The sequence below is a fragment of the Solea senegalensis genome, linkage group LG7, assembly GCF_019176455.1.
Source record: "Solea senegalensis isolate Sse05_10M linkage group LG7, IFAPA_SoseM_1, whole genome shotgun sequence".
NCBI lineage: Eukaryota > Metazoa > Chordata > Actinopteri > Pleuronectiformes > Soleidae > Solea > Solea senegalensis.
Genome location: NC_058027.1, coordinates 26,676,851 through 26,692,785, shown reverse-complemented (window position 1 = coordinate 26,692,785; position 15,935 = coordinate 26,676,851). Strand labels below are relative to the sequence as shown.

Sequence of the window (15,935 nt, the reverse complement as noted above, 5' to 3'; positions counted from 1 at the left end):
GTTTCTTTGCTCCAGGTTACAAAAGGAACCATTAAAACTGAATAACTTTGTTTTTTTTGGACAAAACAACACATTTGAAAACATCGTCATTTTGACTTTTGCGACACATGGGCAACAAAGTTAACCCTTCTGTTACCGTAACTCATAGACAGTTTGTGATATCTCCTAAATTCAAAAACGACCTGTCGAGGGTGTGACCCCCGCTTTCCGCCCAATGCCAGCTGAGATGTGGAGGATAAAGTGGTAGAAGAGGGATGGATGGACACCAGAGAGCAGAGAAATAGAGCTGTACGCCCCACATATTTGTCATTATGGTAGAACCTTAGGACTTCCACGGTATGAGTGTCCAATCACAGTGAAAACATTCCTAATATGTGTTCACTTAAGCTGGCAGTCTTTATTTTAGCTAATCTTTTTGTTTGGTGCCGATGTGAAAACCCTGAACTATCACTTCAACTTTAACGCGAGCTCTCGCAGGCGCTTTAAAACAGTCAAATGCAGCTTTGATGTCGCTCGTGGCCGCTGAGTAATGACGACCGCGGGGCAAACGTGCGACGCTGTGACACAGATCACAAGCAGGAACACAATTTGGCCCGGGTTTCAACAAGGTCACATGCTTTGGTTTGAAGGTGGAGCCGTGTCCGACAACAGACGGCAATGATTATTAGAATATCAACGACAAACCTGCTCGGTCTAATTAATGAGTATACGGGGACGGCATTAAACCGACGTCCTCTGAGGAACACAGACCGCGTTGCTGGGGCAGAGTGAAGAGGGCTGGAGGTTCATCGCGCATAAGACCAACACAGTCATTTTTACACCCGTTTTAACTATAAAACTGTTAACACAAGCAATTCTCAAGTCATAATTCAACAAATATTCCTCTCCCATACAGTGAATTAATGACATTTTTCCAGTCTGTACATAGAGAAATGTACGATTTATAACATTTGTATGTGTCCCATATCCGATCCAGTGCTTCTGACCAGTACCTGACCTACACTGATGCTGATTTTGTTCTACCAGAGAGAAAATAAGTGTTTTAGCTCACAGAACAGAAGCAGCTGGTGAATATCTGCACAAAGTTTTAAAAAAAGTGGCAAAAAGAAGTGATGACAGGAGCTCAAAACAAAAATGTCAGTATTTTAACAACGTGCAGATGAAACTCAACAATCACATCCATGTTTCTCCAGCGATCCCGGCTCCTGCAGCTTTGAAGTGGGCACCGAGTAAATACTAAAAACATCTGTAGATGTCCATGTTTATCTGGAGATTCTAATGTTACTGATGAGGCTTTTCCACCGCACAGTTCCAGCACGGCGCGACTTTACTTTTTTTTGCCTTTCCATCAGAGATAGTACCTGGTACTCTTTTTTTTTAGTACCTGCTCTGACAAGGTTCCAAGCGAGCTGAGCCAATACTAAAATGTGATGTCGACAGACTGCCGGCTACTGATTTTTCAGACACTGTCGTCACTGTAAAAGTTGTGAGTGCGACGTCCTACACAAGAATCGAAGTGAACAAACTGTAGATTAAAGTTAAAAAAACTAGAAAATCTGTTAATCTACAACATTTAGTAAAGGAAATGTCTAAAATGTCAATCTCTAACAGAGGAGTCTGGTGTATTGATCGTATTGAGCGACAGCACTGCTGAAAGCCGGCGATCGCGAGCCCAATCATGACCATGTTCAGTGGTATTTCAGTTGGGTCATGAAGGAAGCTCTGAACGATTCTGTGAACAAATCGTTTGAATCCACTGACTCTAATGATTCAGTTACACCCAAACAACTGCTTTACGAGTCACTAGTGTGTAGAAAACCACGTCACGGCAGCTTCACGCAGCCGCGCTGTGATGATTCTGCCCACGTTGAGGCGGCACTATAGCAGGGGTGTCCAAACCTTTTTTTGATTTGATAATGTGAAGATTCCCAGGGGCCACAGGTGCCTTTAGACCACGTAAAAGTTGCACTTTTGTTTGTCAAAATTATCATTTCTAAATGGCAACGTAACCAAAAGTAGGCCACGCAGGAGTGAACAAGTGAAAAGATTCTGCCTTTTTTTCACATCCGGAGTCAGATAACAGGGCCACAATTGGCTCACTGGCCAGACTTTGGTGATGCCGGCTCTATAGTAATGGAAAATTATACCAAACCGCGCCGAGTCGAGCTGGAACTGCATTGTGGAAAAAGCGCCGGAGGAATATTCCAGTAAAATATTGTGGATTTGATTCTCTCAGCCTGCATCGGCCTGCGACCTGTGATTAACGGCCCCGAGCCACCCGATCAATCACATGATGAAGCCGTGTTGTAAAAGCTCATTAGAAACAGCTCAGCGGGACTCGTCGCCGCTCTGTGTAGGCAGCCGCTAAAAAGAAAAGAACGTGCCATTGTGAGAGTCTTTAAATGGCTGTCGCTTTGAGTGCCACCTACTGCCGACAGCCTGTCACATTACACAAGCCCCTGCTGTTCGACACTGTCTGCGACGGCGGCTGCCTGCTTGCATGTCAATTGATCCCTGTGTACAGTTACAAAGCAGAGGTGACCTTTTTATGAGAGGCTCCATTCTCTCTCTCTCAACAAGCTCCGCTTCAGTCGCATCTCATTCATTTCACGGAGTAATTATCCAAATCTATTAGTGACACAATCGTTGGTGATTAACACTGCTGGGGAAATGCGTCTCTGGAGTATATTTGTAATTTCTCCGAGGATGCACGGACACAGAAGACAAAGACAGAAAAATTAACTAGTTTTTACAAACAAAAACGGGTCTGAAATTAAAACTATTGTGACTCTGGGACAAGTTGGTGCACGATGGCGTTAATTCAGGCGATTTCCTCTCTGCAAAAACACATTTTAAAGTGAAGGCTACTACAATCAGCGACTTACTGACTTGGCATCAACACTGCCGTGTAAAAGTTTGGGCCCTATTCTGCACATCCTGAAATCCAGCATTCATCGATCACGACACTAATGATCAACTGGTTTGAGTGTTTTTTAAACCGTTTTCTTTGCTGCATATAAGAAAGAATTCATTAAAGCGTTAAATAATGTTTGTTTGTGGACAAAACAAGACATTTGAGGACATCACCACGTCCAGGTTTGTGAAACACTTAACTCATCAATCGTATCTTCTTATTTTTTTATGCTATTTTTTTATGCTTTATTCTTATATTATTATTGTATTTTCATCATTATTATGGCTTTTTCTATTGATAGTCATAGACCTCTGACCCCTTAGAGGATGTGACTGTGAAGTGAATTTTGAAGTGAAAGTCTCATCTTATCTAAATAAACTGATATATAGTTCTGTGATTTCAGCGTCTTAAATGTAATTATCACAGGAAACTAAAACTAAAGTTTAGCAACTGACTTACTAACCAACAACTAACTAACCTCCCCAACCTTAACTTAACCAAGGAAATGAGGTTCTGCCTCATTAGGACCAGGTTTTGAGTATAAACACACACACACACACACACACACCTCAAGCGACAGATGAAGGAGCGTCGCGAGCCCATGCACATCCTCATGGACGACTGCTGTCCCTCCTTCTTCACCGTCCCCGTCTTCAGGTCCAGGATCCGTCCTTTAAAGACACACAAACAGAGGCTCAAATCAATAAGAGTTATAATGCAAGTAGGGGCCACGCGGCGGAGTAGTGGTTAGCACAGGTTCCTCGCAACACTCCAAAAAGGCTGTACGTTTGAACGTGAGAGTGAACGTTTGCTGCTGTTGACATCTGGAGTTACGCCCTCAGTTGTCATTTTTGACCTCTAGACCCAGAATCCGACACAAAAACGTCCTCGTCCGAGTGGAAGCTGAGGTCACGATACCGGGAGATTATCCATCAGTGACAGTGACGGAAAAACCTGAAGGCCATTCATCATTTTTTGGACAGATTAGAAGCAGTGAGGACAACACAGCAGTCACAGAGGGTCACACAGAGGAGAAGAAAATCATTCAGTCTCTACAGTGTGTACAGAAAAATAAAAATGCATCGTCTGTTTCTTTTTTGTATGCAATTAAGATCAAGCTACATTCAAATCTGAACGTCAGAACCAATAAATATAAAAAATGATTTGATAGAAGTTCCAATTTTCCCTTTTTTATGACGTCAGGACAAACATTATTACCTGAGCACTTTTGAGCACTGACTCAACTCCTAAAAAGAGTTCAGGATGTCCTGGACACGACTTCACGTGTCATAATTAAGACGCTGAAGTCGACAGATGGCGAGTGACTAGCTGCTCTGTGTTTTGGCAGGAAGTCGTTCGAAGCCTCCAGCTGAAGGCAGCTCTCCAGTTTTACTTCCAAACAAAGCCTTTCTCCTCCTGGACTCACAACTCCAGGCATAAATGATGTTATATCTCTGTTTTGCTTTGTTTTTGTGCTCTGGTTTTCTGTTTACATGGCTGACACATAAACACGAGACAAGCGATCACGTTTGGTGTGGTTTGGTGTGATTTGCTTGCATTTTTCAACTCCTTAGCGTCACCTTCATGATGGCAGGGATTCTGTCACCAGTTTACGGCTTTAATAAAGGCTGAGGAAAGGTTGAAATCATCAGGTGACTTTTGTCAGTTTTATTAGGGTTTTCATGTAGTAGTAGCCACCACTTTCTTTCTTAAAAATGCAATATCTTTGTTTTTCCATGTATTCAAGTTAAGCCAAGAAGCTGAAACTAACTGTGATAAGTGTCTTGTCTCTGTCTATTTTTGCTATTTTTGCTTGTCACACATGAAAAATTGTCTCAAATAGTCCAAAAATAATCCCAGAATGACACATACGCCTGGAATAAACCATGCAACAGCATTAGAAATACAGCATTTGATAAATAAGAGGCATTGACTGTGTACAAGGAATGATCGGACGTAGCCTTCTGGTTTAAAAAGTGAGGCAAAGGAAGTAGCAGCTGACGTGATGTCACTTCCTGGTTTTCAATAATGAAACAGCCTCCAACTGTTGCTGGCAACCTGTCAGCTAACGATGCAGAGATGATTGGTTCCCAAGAGGCCACGTTGAATCCGTCAGGGCTAACTATTAAAGCGACTTAAAGACAGCGTTCACCTTTACGATGGACATCAGAAGTTTTAATCGCTAACGTTACCTTACAAAGGTTTCCCCTTAGTGACGACTGACGGGAAGTTAAGGGGCTGGTTTATATTCTAGTGGAAGTTAATAAGTGACGCTCTGTTCATGAGTCAATTAGCCACTTGAGGGCGCTTCCCGTTTCAATGCAATGTTGATGGGGGAAAATTAGCTTCTACTTCTCACCCAGTAAACATTTTCCTGAGGAGAAAATCTCCAGGTTTCACGAAAGAGGAGTTCTGGTCAAAATCCATTTTGTGTGTGTTTTCGCCGAGTGGAACGGTTCAACTGCGTTTCCATTAGCAATGGTCCAAAAATAAGCGGCCCCGATTATCAATTATTACCCATTCCTCTGGTACCCCTAACGGTATGGGACTGTATGGAACTAGAGCCACGACGGTCATCGTCACTCCCTTTGCGACCGGTGTTTCTTCAACACCCGCAGTCTCTTCTCAAACACAGCTTTGACGTCCTGTTGAGTCAAAACAGCCACAAAAAAGCTCTGTTGTTGTCCGTTGTCAGCACACCGGTCCAACGCTACGTATCTAGTGGATCGGGCACAGCACACGCCGAGTCTACCAAGTAAAGGTACGGTCCCTGACCCAGGGCAAAACTGTTCCAAACCAAACTGTACCATGACTACACAACTATTGTAGTACAGGTATCAAAATACCAGCTCTCCTGGACATACAGTAGCTACAGAGAGACGTCCGATCCTGAATCCACAGCACAGGTTGATGAATCGGATTAAAACCGGCTTTTTATTGAGATGCAGCTGCATCACAACGACATATCTACAAATAAGAGCCTGCCGTTGGCTTGTTTGTCCGGTTTGTTGAGTCAGAGCAGGACAGATTGTCTGATCGTCTGTCAGTTTGACCGATCTGGTCAAGTTATTTCGAGTGAGAGATATAATTTGAGCCCTGGATCTCCTCAGACTCAACAGGAGGGAGAATAAAGTCAAACCAACTCACATTCACAAAACTTTTCAGCTACAAAAAAAAATGAAAAAATGCCAGAGTGTTTCGACCTCCATTATCCCAGAAGGGGTTTTTTTTGCAGTAAAGTAGTTTCATTGATTTTTGAGAGAGAGGAGAGAATAAAAAACATGTCATAATGTTTCCTGTGGTGCCGTAAATTAAACCTGCAGCAACTGACGCCGTCGCTCATCTGTCACGTTCACCTCAGGGGTGACGTGAGGACACAAAGAAAATCATGAGTTGGATTTTATACCAAAAAAAAACAAAAATGAGAAACTGATCAGACACAAATAAATAAATCCTGTATCCACCCCCCCTTAATCAGATCCGTTCTACAAGTTAATGGGTTCGTCTTCGGGTCATGCTCCACTCCTCCACAAAATTTCATGGAAATCACTTCAATAGTTTTTGGCGTAATCCTTCAAACAGACAGAGATGGCAACTAAAACACAACCTCCTCCATGAACTTATTCTGTGCTTTGTAAGAATAATCTCCAAACAGCATATGTGGAAATACTTATTGTCTCTCTATGAAGAGACTTAATAGAGTCAAATTTGCTGTGGATTTCAAAGTAAGTCAGACGGCAGCTGTTGGGAACTTGCTGTGGACCGAAGGGACGCGCGGCCAAATTCAAACTGTCACACTCACAGGGACAGAATTCCAAAATCATTATTTCTTTTTATGCACCAATAACTTTTCTGAAACATAATTAAAATGTCGCTTTTTGTCCAAAATGTGGATATCCAATAAACTTCTTTGTTAGGAGTTTCACACATACAGCCTAGAAGCGCACGTCAGAACGTTTTGGGGGACGTTTACGCACGTAGGACCAAACCCTTTGAGACAGCTGTGAAATTCTGTCAGTTAAGACACGATTTGTCTTTAAAAAGGAGTTAGTATTAAAAACTGAAAAATGTAATTATTCCATTTTACCCAAAAGGACCCATCTGTGGGTCCCGACCCAGCCTTTGAAAATCACTGCCTTGAAAGTGTGTCAAAGAGCAGTTTGTTTCATGTTATCAGATTAGCGCCATCACACTGGCCACTCGAGATGTTTGCCTCAGACGTGTTAAGCTCTCACGGGCAACAACCGATCCGACTGAGACTGACGTCAAACTGCCATTTGTGTGATCTAAGCACTCAGTGATTTCCTCAGCAGAGTCTTTTTAACTGGCACCGAGAACAGAGATGAGGGGAGAAATTCCACTTTCGGTCCAGAGAGGCAGCTGATCTGTGGGAGAGCCAGAGAAGAGCGCCACTCTCGCAAAACACAGACACTTCACAGGCATCAGCGTCTTCGCGTGTCACAAGTGTAAATACTTCAGCTGAGTGCAGAAGTGGTAACGGATGAAACCTGATGATCATCTTGTTACTGGGACTGTCTGTAAATTGGCCCCGAGGGTCCAAAGGAGCTCTTTCAAGGAACCCCCGAAGGATCCCGGTGTTCCTTGATCACATGGTGAAGGTGCTTTGGTTGTGGGAGCCTTTGCCTCTGCCACAACCTGCGCAATCAGTATTCATCATCATTAGAGCGGGCCTGATCCCTTCCAGATGGAGAAGGAATTCTGAGTATCTTGCAAATATGGACTGGACGGGAACTCAAACACAACAACAGTGATGAGGCAGATACAGGAAAGGCTGATGACCGTGGAAAACACAAAACAGACCAGCCGCCGTCATTAATTTGCCCCAAAAGAACACAGGAAATGAACGCGACCAGCACATTCTGTTCCTGTTTTTATTTCTTACCTGACCAAACACGAAAAAGCCTGCGTGAAAGGTGTTCACTGTGGAGTGCTCATCAGCAAGGAGAACTGCAATTTATCATTTTACTAAGCAACGGCATTGCTCCTTAAACGTCTAAAGTTGTATGTCATCTTCAAACAATTACAGCTAAATACCTAAGCTTTTAAGAACTTTGAAGAAAAATGTTGTGGTTGCTATTTCATTTCCTGGCCTAGTTTAACAGTCTACGGTAGTAATAAACAAGTCTGTATAAAAGTAAAACGTGGCTGACAGCCGATACAAAAGATGTTTAGCCACTTAACTAAAGGTTCACCATGTAAAATTTACACTTAAAGACACCTTAAAGATAGGATTGCTGTTTTTTTTTCTCTACTCCAGAGAAGAAAACTGATTTTAAGTCACAGCACAGCATGAATTGTTAAGTTAAAATGTTATCATATGTCTTTCTGCATCTGAAACTCCCTGCTTGGGTTTACCTCTGTGACACAAACTGGCCACACGAGGCAGCAGTGAACCAGCAGCTCCTGTGTCCCACACGGAGCAGCTCGTCATCCGTTATTAAACTTCAAATCAGGAAGAAAAAGCGGCAAAAAAATATTCTTAAGTACATTAAAGTAGGTGTGACGGAAAACCGTGACTACCAAACTCTGGGTCGGGACCCACAAATGTGTCACAGGAGATTTCTTTGAGGTCCCCAAACAAATTCAGTGAATTTTACCAACCTTTTTAGCACTGATGTGATATTGTTAGGTTCAGTTGATCATGTGATTTGACAGAGATTTAACAGTGTGTTTAATTCCCACTACTGACATATTTACAGTTGATAATGTCCTTTTTTATATATGAAGGCGATATAAAAATAAGGACCTTTTTTTTTTTACTTTTTGCTTGAAGATATGTTACTTTTGTGAAAAATGAGGGGAAGAGGACAGACAAACTTGACTGTGTTCCGCAAAATGTGCACCCTCTAAAAACATCCTGGCTAAAAGGTAATAACAGATAGATAATCTGTAAGCAACCATCAACGACTTATTACTCAGACGACCATAGAGATACAATTTTTAATTACCCACCCCTCGTAACGATCAACGTATTTTTAGGGTTGTCAGTGTTTCTTCACGTCAGAAAAGTTTCCGTTGTCAAAATCAAACGTCACGGAAACTAAAAATGAAGCCGTGTCAGATGCCATGTGTGCGTGTGTGCGAGACGGCCCTCTGACAGTGACAGGTTAGGAAAGTAGAACGGCAGCACTGACGTGCAGCTGAGTCCTGAAATCCAGCGGTGAGGCTGTGAAAATGAAAATGTAATCACACGTCAGGAAGCACTGGTCGCTGGAGCCGCCCAGCTGCGTGAGGTGATGAGTGTCAGGGTGAAAACTTTAAATTCAGATCAAGAATATTCTCTTATTCTTCAATCCCACTGTTGAAAAAACCCCATGTAATCCAATATAAATGGGATTTCTTTTGTGTTTGATTGGCATCAACTCTCAGGTCAAATGATTCTGCAGTGGAGGCGAGCTTTTATAACGCTGGCATGGTTTTTAATTCATTCAACTTTGTCTTTTGTTTTTCATTCTTGTGTTTTTAATGTAAAGTGACTTGAGTTCATGAAAAAGGCTGTATAAATAAAATATTATCATATTATGAATCACATTTGAGGGCTTTTCCATGCCATAAAATTCAGATCAATCCTCATACATTTTTTTCCCCACATAGATGAATGAAAGTCAGTAAACGTGTCATACGTGTCAGGGTGGTCCAAAAAGTCAGCGATGGTCAATGGACAAAGCCCAACAGGAAAGCCGCCATTTTGGTTTGAAAGCAGCTGCAACTAACGATTATTTTCATCATAGATGAATCTGTTGATTATTTTCACGATTAATCCAGTAATCGTTTGGTCCATAAAATAGAATTATTTTTAGATTGTGGACAAAACAAAGACACTTGAGAATGTGGATCGCTTTGAGGTTGGTGAAGCTCAGTTTGACATTTCTCTCCTGACATTCTGTGGATCAAAGAACTAATCGATTAATGAACTGTGAATAATTTGGTCCATAAAATGTCAGGAAATGTGCTTCACGAACCTTGAAAAGTCTTGTTTTAATGTTTGTTTGATTTTGTTTTGGTGGTATGGAGCAAAGAAAGCAGAAAATATTCACATTAAGAAAAGAAGATTGAAAAACAGCAGTTTAATCCAGGATGGTAATGGAAATGGTGGTATGTTTAAACCCAGAAACTGAGAACATTAAGAACTCAGAATAATTTATACTTCTGCCTACTCCTTTTCAAATGTGGGGTTTATTCAGTCAAATTTAAAAAATAATACTTTAGAATCGACTCATCACATATGTCAATAGTTGGAGGAAGAGCTGGGAGCGTTTCCTCCTCCTCCGTGTTTTTTACTGAACGTGTGTCATTTTATTTTCACACGAGTGACTAAGCAACCGCGAGTCACCGCTTCAGTGGGAGATCAGAACACATTGATCAACAGCATCAGAACTTATGAGTTTGGACCAGAATGTAAACAAACATGAAATAAATGTTTTTTTAGTGAGGAGGGGGAACTTGGATGTTTGGAGATCTAGATCATTTTTGCAGTAAACGACCTTCAGTTTACCAGTATTTCTAGTAAATGGCGACATTTGTGACACTGGCAGCGTTTCCCTATTTATAAACTACAAGTGCAGCGCTCCATCATGGTCTAATATACACCTGTCACAGCGGCTCTGTGGGGGTGAGAGCACACAACCCGAGGCCCGGCTTCACCGTTCCCGGCAGAACTGATATTTACTGGTGAATGAAAATTCAACAGTGGTCAAAACGACCTCACTGCAGATTGTGAAGTGTAGAAGTGGGAGTCCCGACGTCGTCACTCCACTCTGATTACTGTTTAGAGAGCCGCCGCGCGGGCTGCGATGACTCTCACGGTCTCTGGACAGTCATTCGACGCGGCTGTGAAAACAGCTCTGTTTACGCTGGTTTGCACGCTCGCCGCGCTCGTGTTACAACCTACGCACTCGCGGTTATCTGGAATCAACAGAGCGAATGGACAGGAAAACACGCTAATAACACGAGAGCTCATTTTGAGGTGCGACGCTACGTAGCGAGCTGCAGTATCCAGTGGAGACGGACATGAGTATTCCAGTATTTGATTGATTATAAAAAGGTCAAATAACTAGGAGTGAATGCAGTCACAAATCCACAAACTCGACAACTTTTCGCCTCAAGTTTTGTGCAAATCTGACTTTCCAGTCCATCACAGTGTCACAGAGAAACAAACAAGCGTTCCATCTCACACTCACGTTAGAGAGTCCAATATTTGTTCAAAATAATAAAGAGTTAAAAAAAAAAAAAAGAAAAGAAAAAAGAGTGGAATTCCAAAGTAGTTTGTTCAAATGTGTAGACTAGCCAATTTTGACTTCTGGGTGGGTGGAGCTAAAGGAAGTACAGTAGAAATGTGTTTGGAATCATCAGAAAAATGAGTGTACCAAGGTTGGTTAAAATAGGAACAACTATGTGCGTAAGCTCAACAATGTCATCAAATTTCATCTCAATCTGACCACTTTTGTCTGACCATGACCCGACTTCTGGGGGCACTATAGAGCCCTGGGGCTATGAACTTGATTGTGCCCTATGCCACTATCACATTTTTGCCAGACCTGACCTCCCTGCCAAATTTCAGGAGTTTTTCTGCACATTAACCCCCTCAAAAATGACAAAAAACTAAAAATTAGCTGTCAAAATGAACATACACAAAACTAATAGTCATCTAAATTTGTCGATTTATGAAAATCATCGTTAGTCGCATTTACAGACTGATAAAAAACGCTTAAGCTTAGAATATTAGAAGATTCTATGAAAAAATACCAAAGTTCAAATAGCATTTTTCCTCGAAATGACAATCCCTCGTATCTCGAGGAGGAAAAGAAAAGAAAAAAGACTGAGGACAAATTGAAGCTGAGCACGTGAGACACTCGTGTCGCACGGCTGGACAAACAGCGCAGCCATCAATATTCATGTTTCATTAATTCTAACAATGCTTTATAGAAAGGACGGGACTGAAGTTCCCAGTTCAACCACCTGCACCAAACTCCACAGAGAATCAGCGACTTTACGGTCAGCCAATTCAAATGTGTAATTTTAGGACTTGAAACTATCGACAGAGGCGGATTGTAGTGAGTTTCTTTTCTTTCCTCTGAGGCCAAGTACTTTGTTTCTTTTTCTTTTTTTATCTTATACTTGACCCTCATTTTAGAACTTTCCAGCAGGCAAAATTGTCATTCTATTTATCGTTATAAAGCACTGTTGCCTTTAAAGTGCATCATCAAAGCTCTTTTGTTATATATTAACCTTCATATGTGTATCTATCAGAAATGTTTTACAACTTAACTGCCGTCTAACTACCACTAACTGTGTGTGTGTGTGAAATAAATCTTCAGAAAGACAGTTGAGTTGTTTCCGCCGTACTTGTTCTGGTTGCGCCACAGAGTCATTGCCCCTGGTTGTCTCATTGTAGTTTCGCCTTCTCTCCCCTAGTTCTGACCCACACGGTCCGGTTTCCGCCAGCGGTTGTTCTGGATCAGAGGGATGATGTACTCTTGGGCTTCTCAGACGGTTTTGTACTTTGCAGTTCTTTTCTATCAATTCCAGCCAATAAATCTCTGTCGTTCTTCTTTATATCGGCGTCGAGAGTAGAGGGTTAAATTGTCCGAGTGCTTTCGTAAAAGCAAACGACCCTGCAGGTTTTTCCTCCTCTTGTTGCTCAGACGGAGCTGAATCGTCTCCGTGTGACACCCTTTTTTGTTGAAACCGACAGAGGGAGGAGAAGGGCTTCTTCTTTTCTGAGGTCTTATGGCGGTTGGCAAACAACGTTTTGGTCCACGTTAGGGTGTTCAAATGACTACAATTCCCACCATACAGTTAAATTAACAGCGGTGACGGAGTGGGAGACGGAAAGAGAACTGACTTTTCTGTTTATGTCTGAAGTCTTAAGTTACAAACAAGAACTGAGACTGAGCTTTGATGTTATCTTTGAAGGCCACTGTGGACCTTTTTAACTTTGATGTCTTTATCATAGCTACAATAGGTATTACTGTTAGACAGACATGCTAGCATAGTTAAAGAGCAGTGATACCCCAAACGGTACACAAAGTGATGTAAGGGGTACGCAAAGACAAACAGAGAGACACAAGTTTTGTCTCTCTCAGTGTGCAGGACTAGGGGGTACGGAACTGTGAAACGTTTGGGAACCACTGGGCTAGAGTAGTTAAAAGTTCCATGTTATTTATTTATTTTAAATCATTTTACATTAATTGCACTATATATACTGTACATCACACGTTCCTGGTTCTTCACAATTGCCGTTTTAGCGTTGTTCCCGCCGTACTTGTTCTGGTTGCCCCTTCCAGAAGGGATTATTGAGCTGAAAGGATCAATCAGTAAAAATCTGGACACTTTGTACACATTGTACATTATGCTGTAATTTAGTGCTTTACAAACAAACAAACAAGCAGCAGAAGACCTAACACTGCTGTGTCACTGCAGGCTTAAAACGCACATTTTCTCAATGGACGTTGGTGCGGGAGACAAACTAATACCTCGTAACCTTTTCATTAAAAATACTGTCAATAATTTCCCTGCAGTGAAGAAATGTTTTTGTATTAAATGCTACAATGATTAAATTATAAGAAAGAAGGAAAATAAGAAATGAGTGGCATCGGCCACAGAAAACTCTGAGCAGCCAAAACGTCTTCATCATTAACAACTCTCTCACACTCACACACACACACACACACACACACACACACACACACACACACAGAGTGACATCAATGGCAGCAGAACTGGAGTGGAGGGCGATGAGCTACAGGAATGCACAGACTGACCCAATAATTTATTATTCCATCAGTCAGTTACAGACGGGAACAACTGCTGCGTGGTGAAACAATCACTCGTTCCACTTCTGGCTGATTAATGTTTAGTGGGGTTTTTTCAGGCTGGAAAAAAACATGCCGCCCTGTGACGGGCAAACAACGGCGGGGTTCAAACGGTGAATCGCTGCTCAAAAACACGCTGTTCATTTCCACTCCGGTGAAAAGTGAACTCAGAGAACTGCTGCCACTTCAAAGCCTTCGTCGCGCGCTTGTGTATAGGTGCATCATGCCTGCGCGCGTGTGTGTGTGTGTGTGTGTTTCCATCTGTTCCACTGTGGTCATGAGTGTGGCTGACACAGAGGCCTTGGGGGTCAGATAAGGACAGACAGGGTAAATTCACATATTAGAGAGTGTCATGTCACTGTCAGTAAATTCGGGAATCAAGGATCAGACTCTGGGAAGAAACACAACATTTAAAGTTTTTTTAAGTCTGGTTGTATGCGATCATGTCGCCGTCACTTTATCTTCCTGTTTGACATGTTTTTCCGACAGACGACTGACGTTTGTGTTGCTTTTTAAACCACTAACCCCCCCCACACACACACACACCAAATTCCATAGAGAAAATCCACGTTTTTAGCTCACAGGTAAAGAGGAGTTGCTGGTCTACTGCTGCCTCGTGTGGTGTGTTTATGTCACTGAGGTCAATCTTAATGCAGAACTTGAAATACCAACATCACAACATAACACATTTGAACGTACTAACAGAGGCAGCAGAGGCTCAGCAGCTCCTGTGTGCCATGAGGTAAAAACGCCAATTTTCTCTATGGACTTTGGTGTGGGAGAGTGATCGCTTTACACAGAAAAAAGGCATCTGGGCAACAAACATCAGGACGTGATTAGTAATAGAAGAAAAATAAAATGTGTGTGTGAGACGCTGTGAAAAGTGTGGAGCCTCCACAAGAGAGTAACAGGACAATGTTGCCATCTAGTGAGCACTGCGAGTACTTCAGGGACAAGCCCTTGTACAGAAAACACACATGTACACGTGTAGGAACTACATTTTTTCCCCCCATTTGCAACCCTAGACCAAAACGACAAAATGTTCAGTCACAGTCCACACGTGGGTTCAAACTCTCGCCCGTCCACCCAGAATGAAACTTACTGCATGCAGGTTGTCCACAAAAACTCAACAGTTTGTTACTGATTCTTTAAAAAGACGGGTTCTCCGGAAATCAATAAAAAAGGGACAAGAGGGAGACGACAAAAATGCACCCTGTCCACACAAACTTGGGGCAACCCAAATGAAAACAGTCATCTACATCAGCAGAAATCTGAAAATGTGCTTCCCGTCTACTCAGGCGGTCACGATACACATCGTCAGGTGTGTTACTTTGACCATTTCAGTGAAAAGCAGCAGTGAGAGCGTTCCTCTACCTGTCATGGAGTTTTCTGAAGTGCTGAGCTGTTCCCGCAGCTTGTCCACGTCGTCGGGGTGGACCTGCTCGTAGAGGGTGCTGCCGAACCACTCCGCCTGGGGATGGTTCAGCACCGGCGTCACCGAGTCCGACACGTAGATCACCCGGCCCGTCTCCGCGGCGACCACAAACAGGAAGCCGTCCGCCGCCTCCAGGATCAGGTGCTTCAATTCCTAACGAGATAAAGAGACAGAAGATATAAACCAAAAAATGGACAAGGAGACGAAAAAAACGCCTGTTGATCAACTACAGAGGAGAAAATCTGCTTCCTGTCTACCCAGACGTACCAAAGCACAAACGTAAACACACAGAGATACAGACGTGCGTGTGAAGGATCCGTCGTCGTACCTGTTCGGTGAGAAACGAGGGCTTGTAGGCCCCGTCGGTGGACGTGTTCCCGGTGCCCCGCATGGACTTCATGTGAGACACGGCCATGCGCAGGATGGTGAGCTTGTCGGGCTTGCGGGCGAGGGCGCTGCACGTGGGCACCATGTCCGACAGCTCGGTGATATACTGGGTCATTTTGTTGCGTCGGCGTCGCTCAATCTCACTGTGGTTCTCCCTGAAACAGGGGAAATGGCAGTTACGTGCATGGAGACGGTTCGGACGAGCAACTACTAACCAGCTACTCGGTTTAACTGACGGCCACGACACAACTTTGTTTTCATTATCGTTTCTGCCAAGTTTTTCCACTTGTAGTCGGGACTCGGGGATTCCCGAGGTCACTGAAACTCGGAGCAACCTCAGGACTCCAAAATGGCTTTAACCTTA

General features: G+C 42.8%; 1 protein-coding gene across 2 annotated transcripts in view; it reads right to left on the bottom strand.

Moving 5' to 3' along the window:
• The window catches only part of arnt2 (aryl-hydrocarbon receptor nuclear translocator 2), a 64,368-nt gene that overhangs the window by 34,419 nt on the left and 14,014 nt on the right, over nt 1-15,935 (bottom strand). For both annotated transcript variants that reach the window (XM_044030136.1, XM_044030138.1), the window contains 3 exons: nt 15,513-15,726; nt 15,124-15,337; nt 3,483-3,585 (listed from right to left, as the gene is read on the bottom strand). In XM_044030136.1, the coding sequence (XP_043886071.1) occupies nt 3,483-3,585; nt 15,124-15,337; nt 15,513-15,726 (531 nt within the window). The remainder of the gene's footprint in view (nt 1-3,482; nt 3,586-15,123; nt 15,338-15,512; nt 15,727-15,935) is intronic.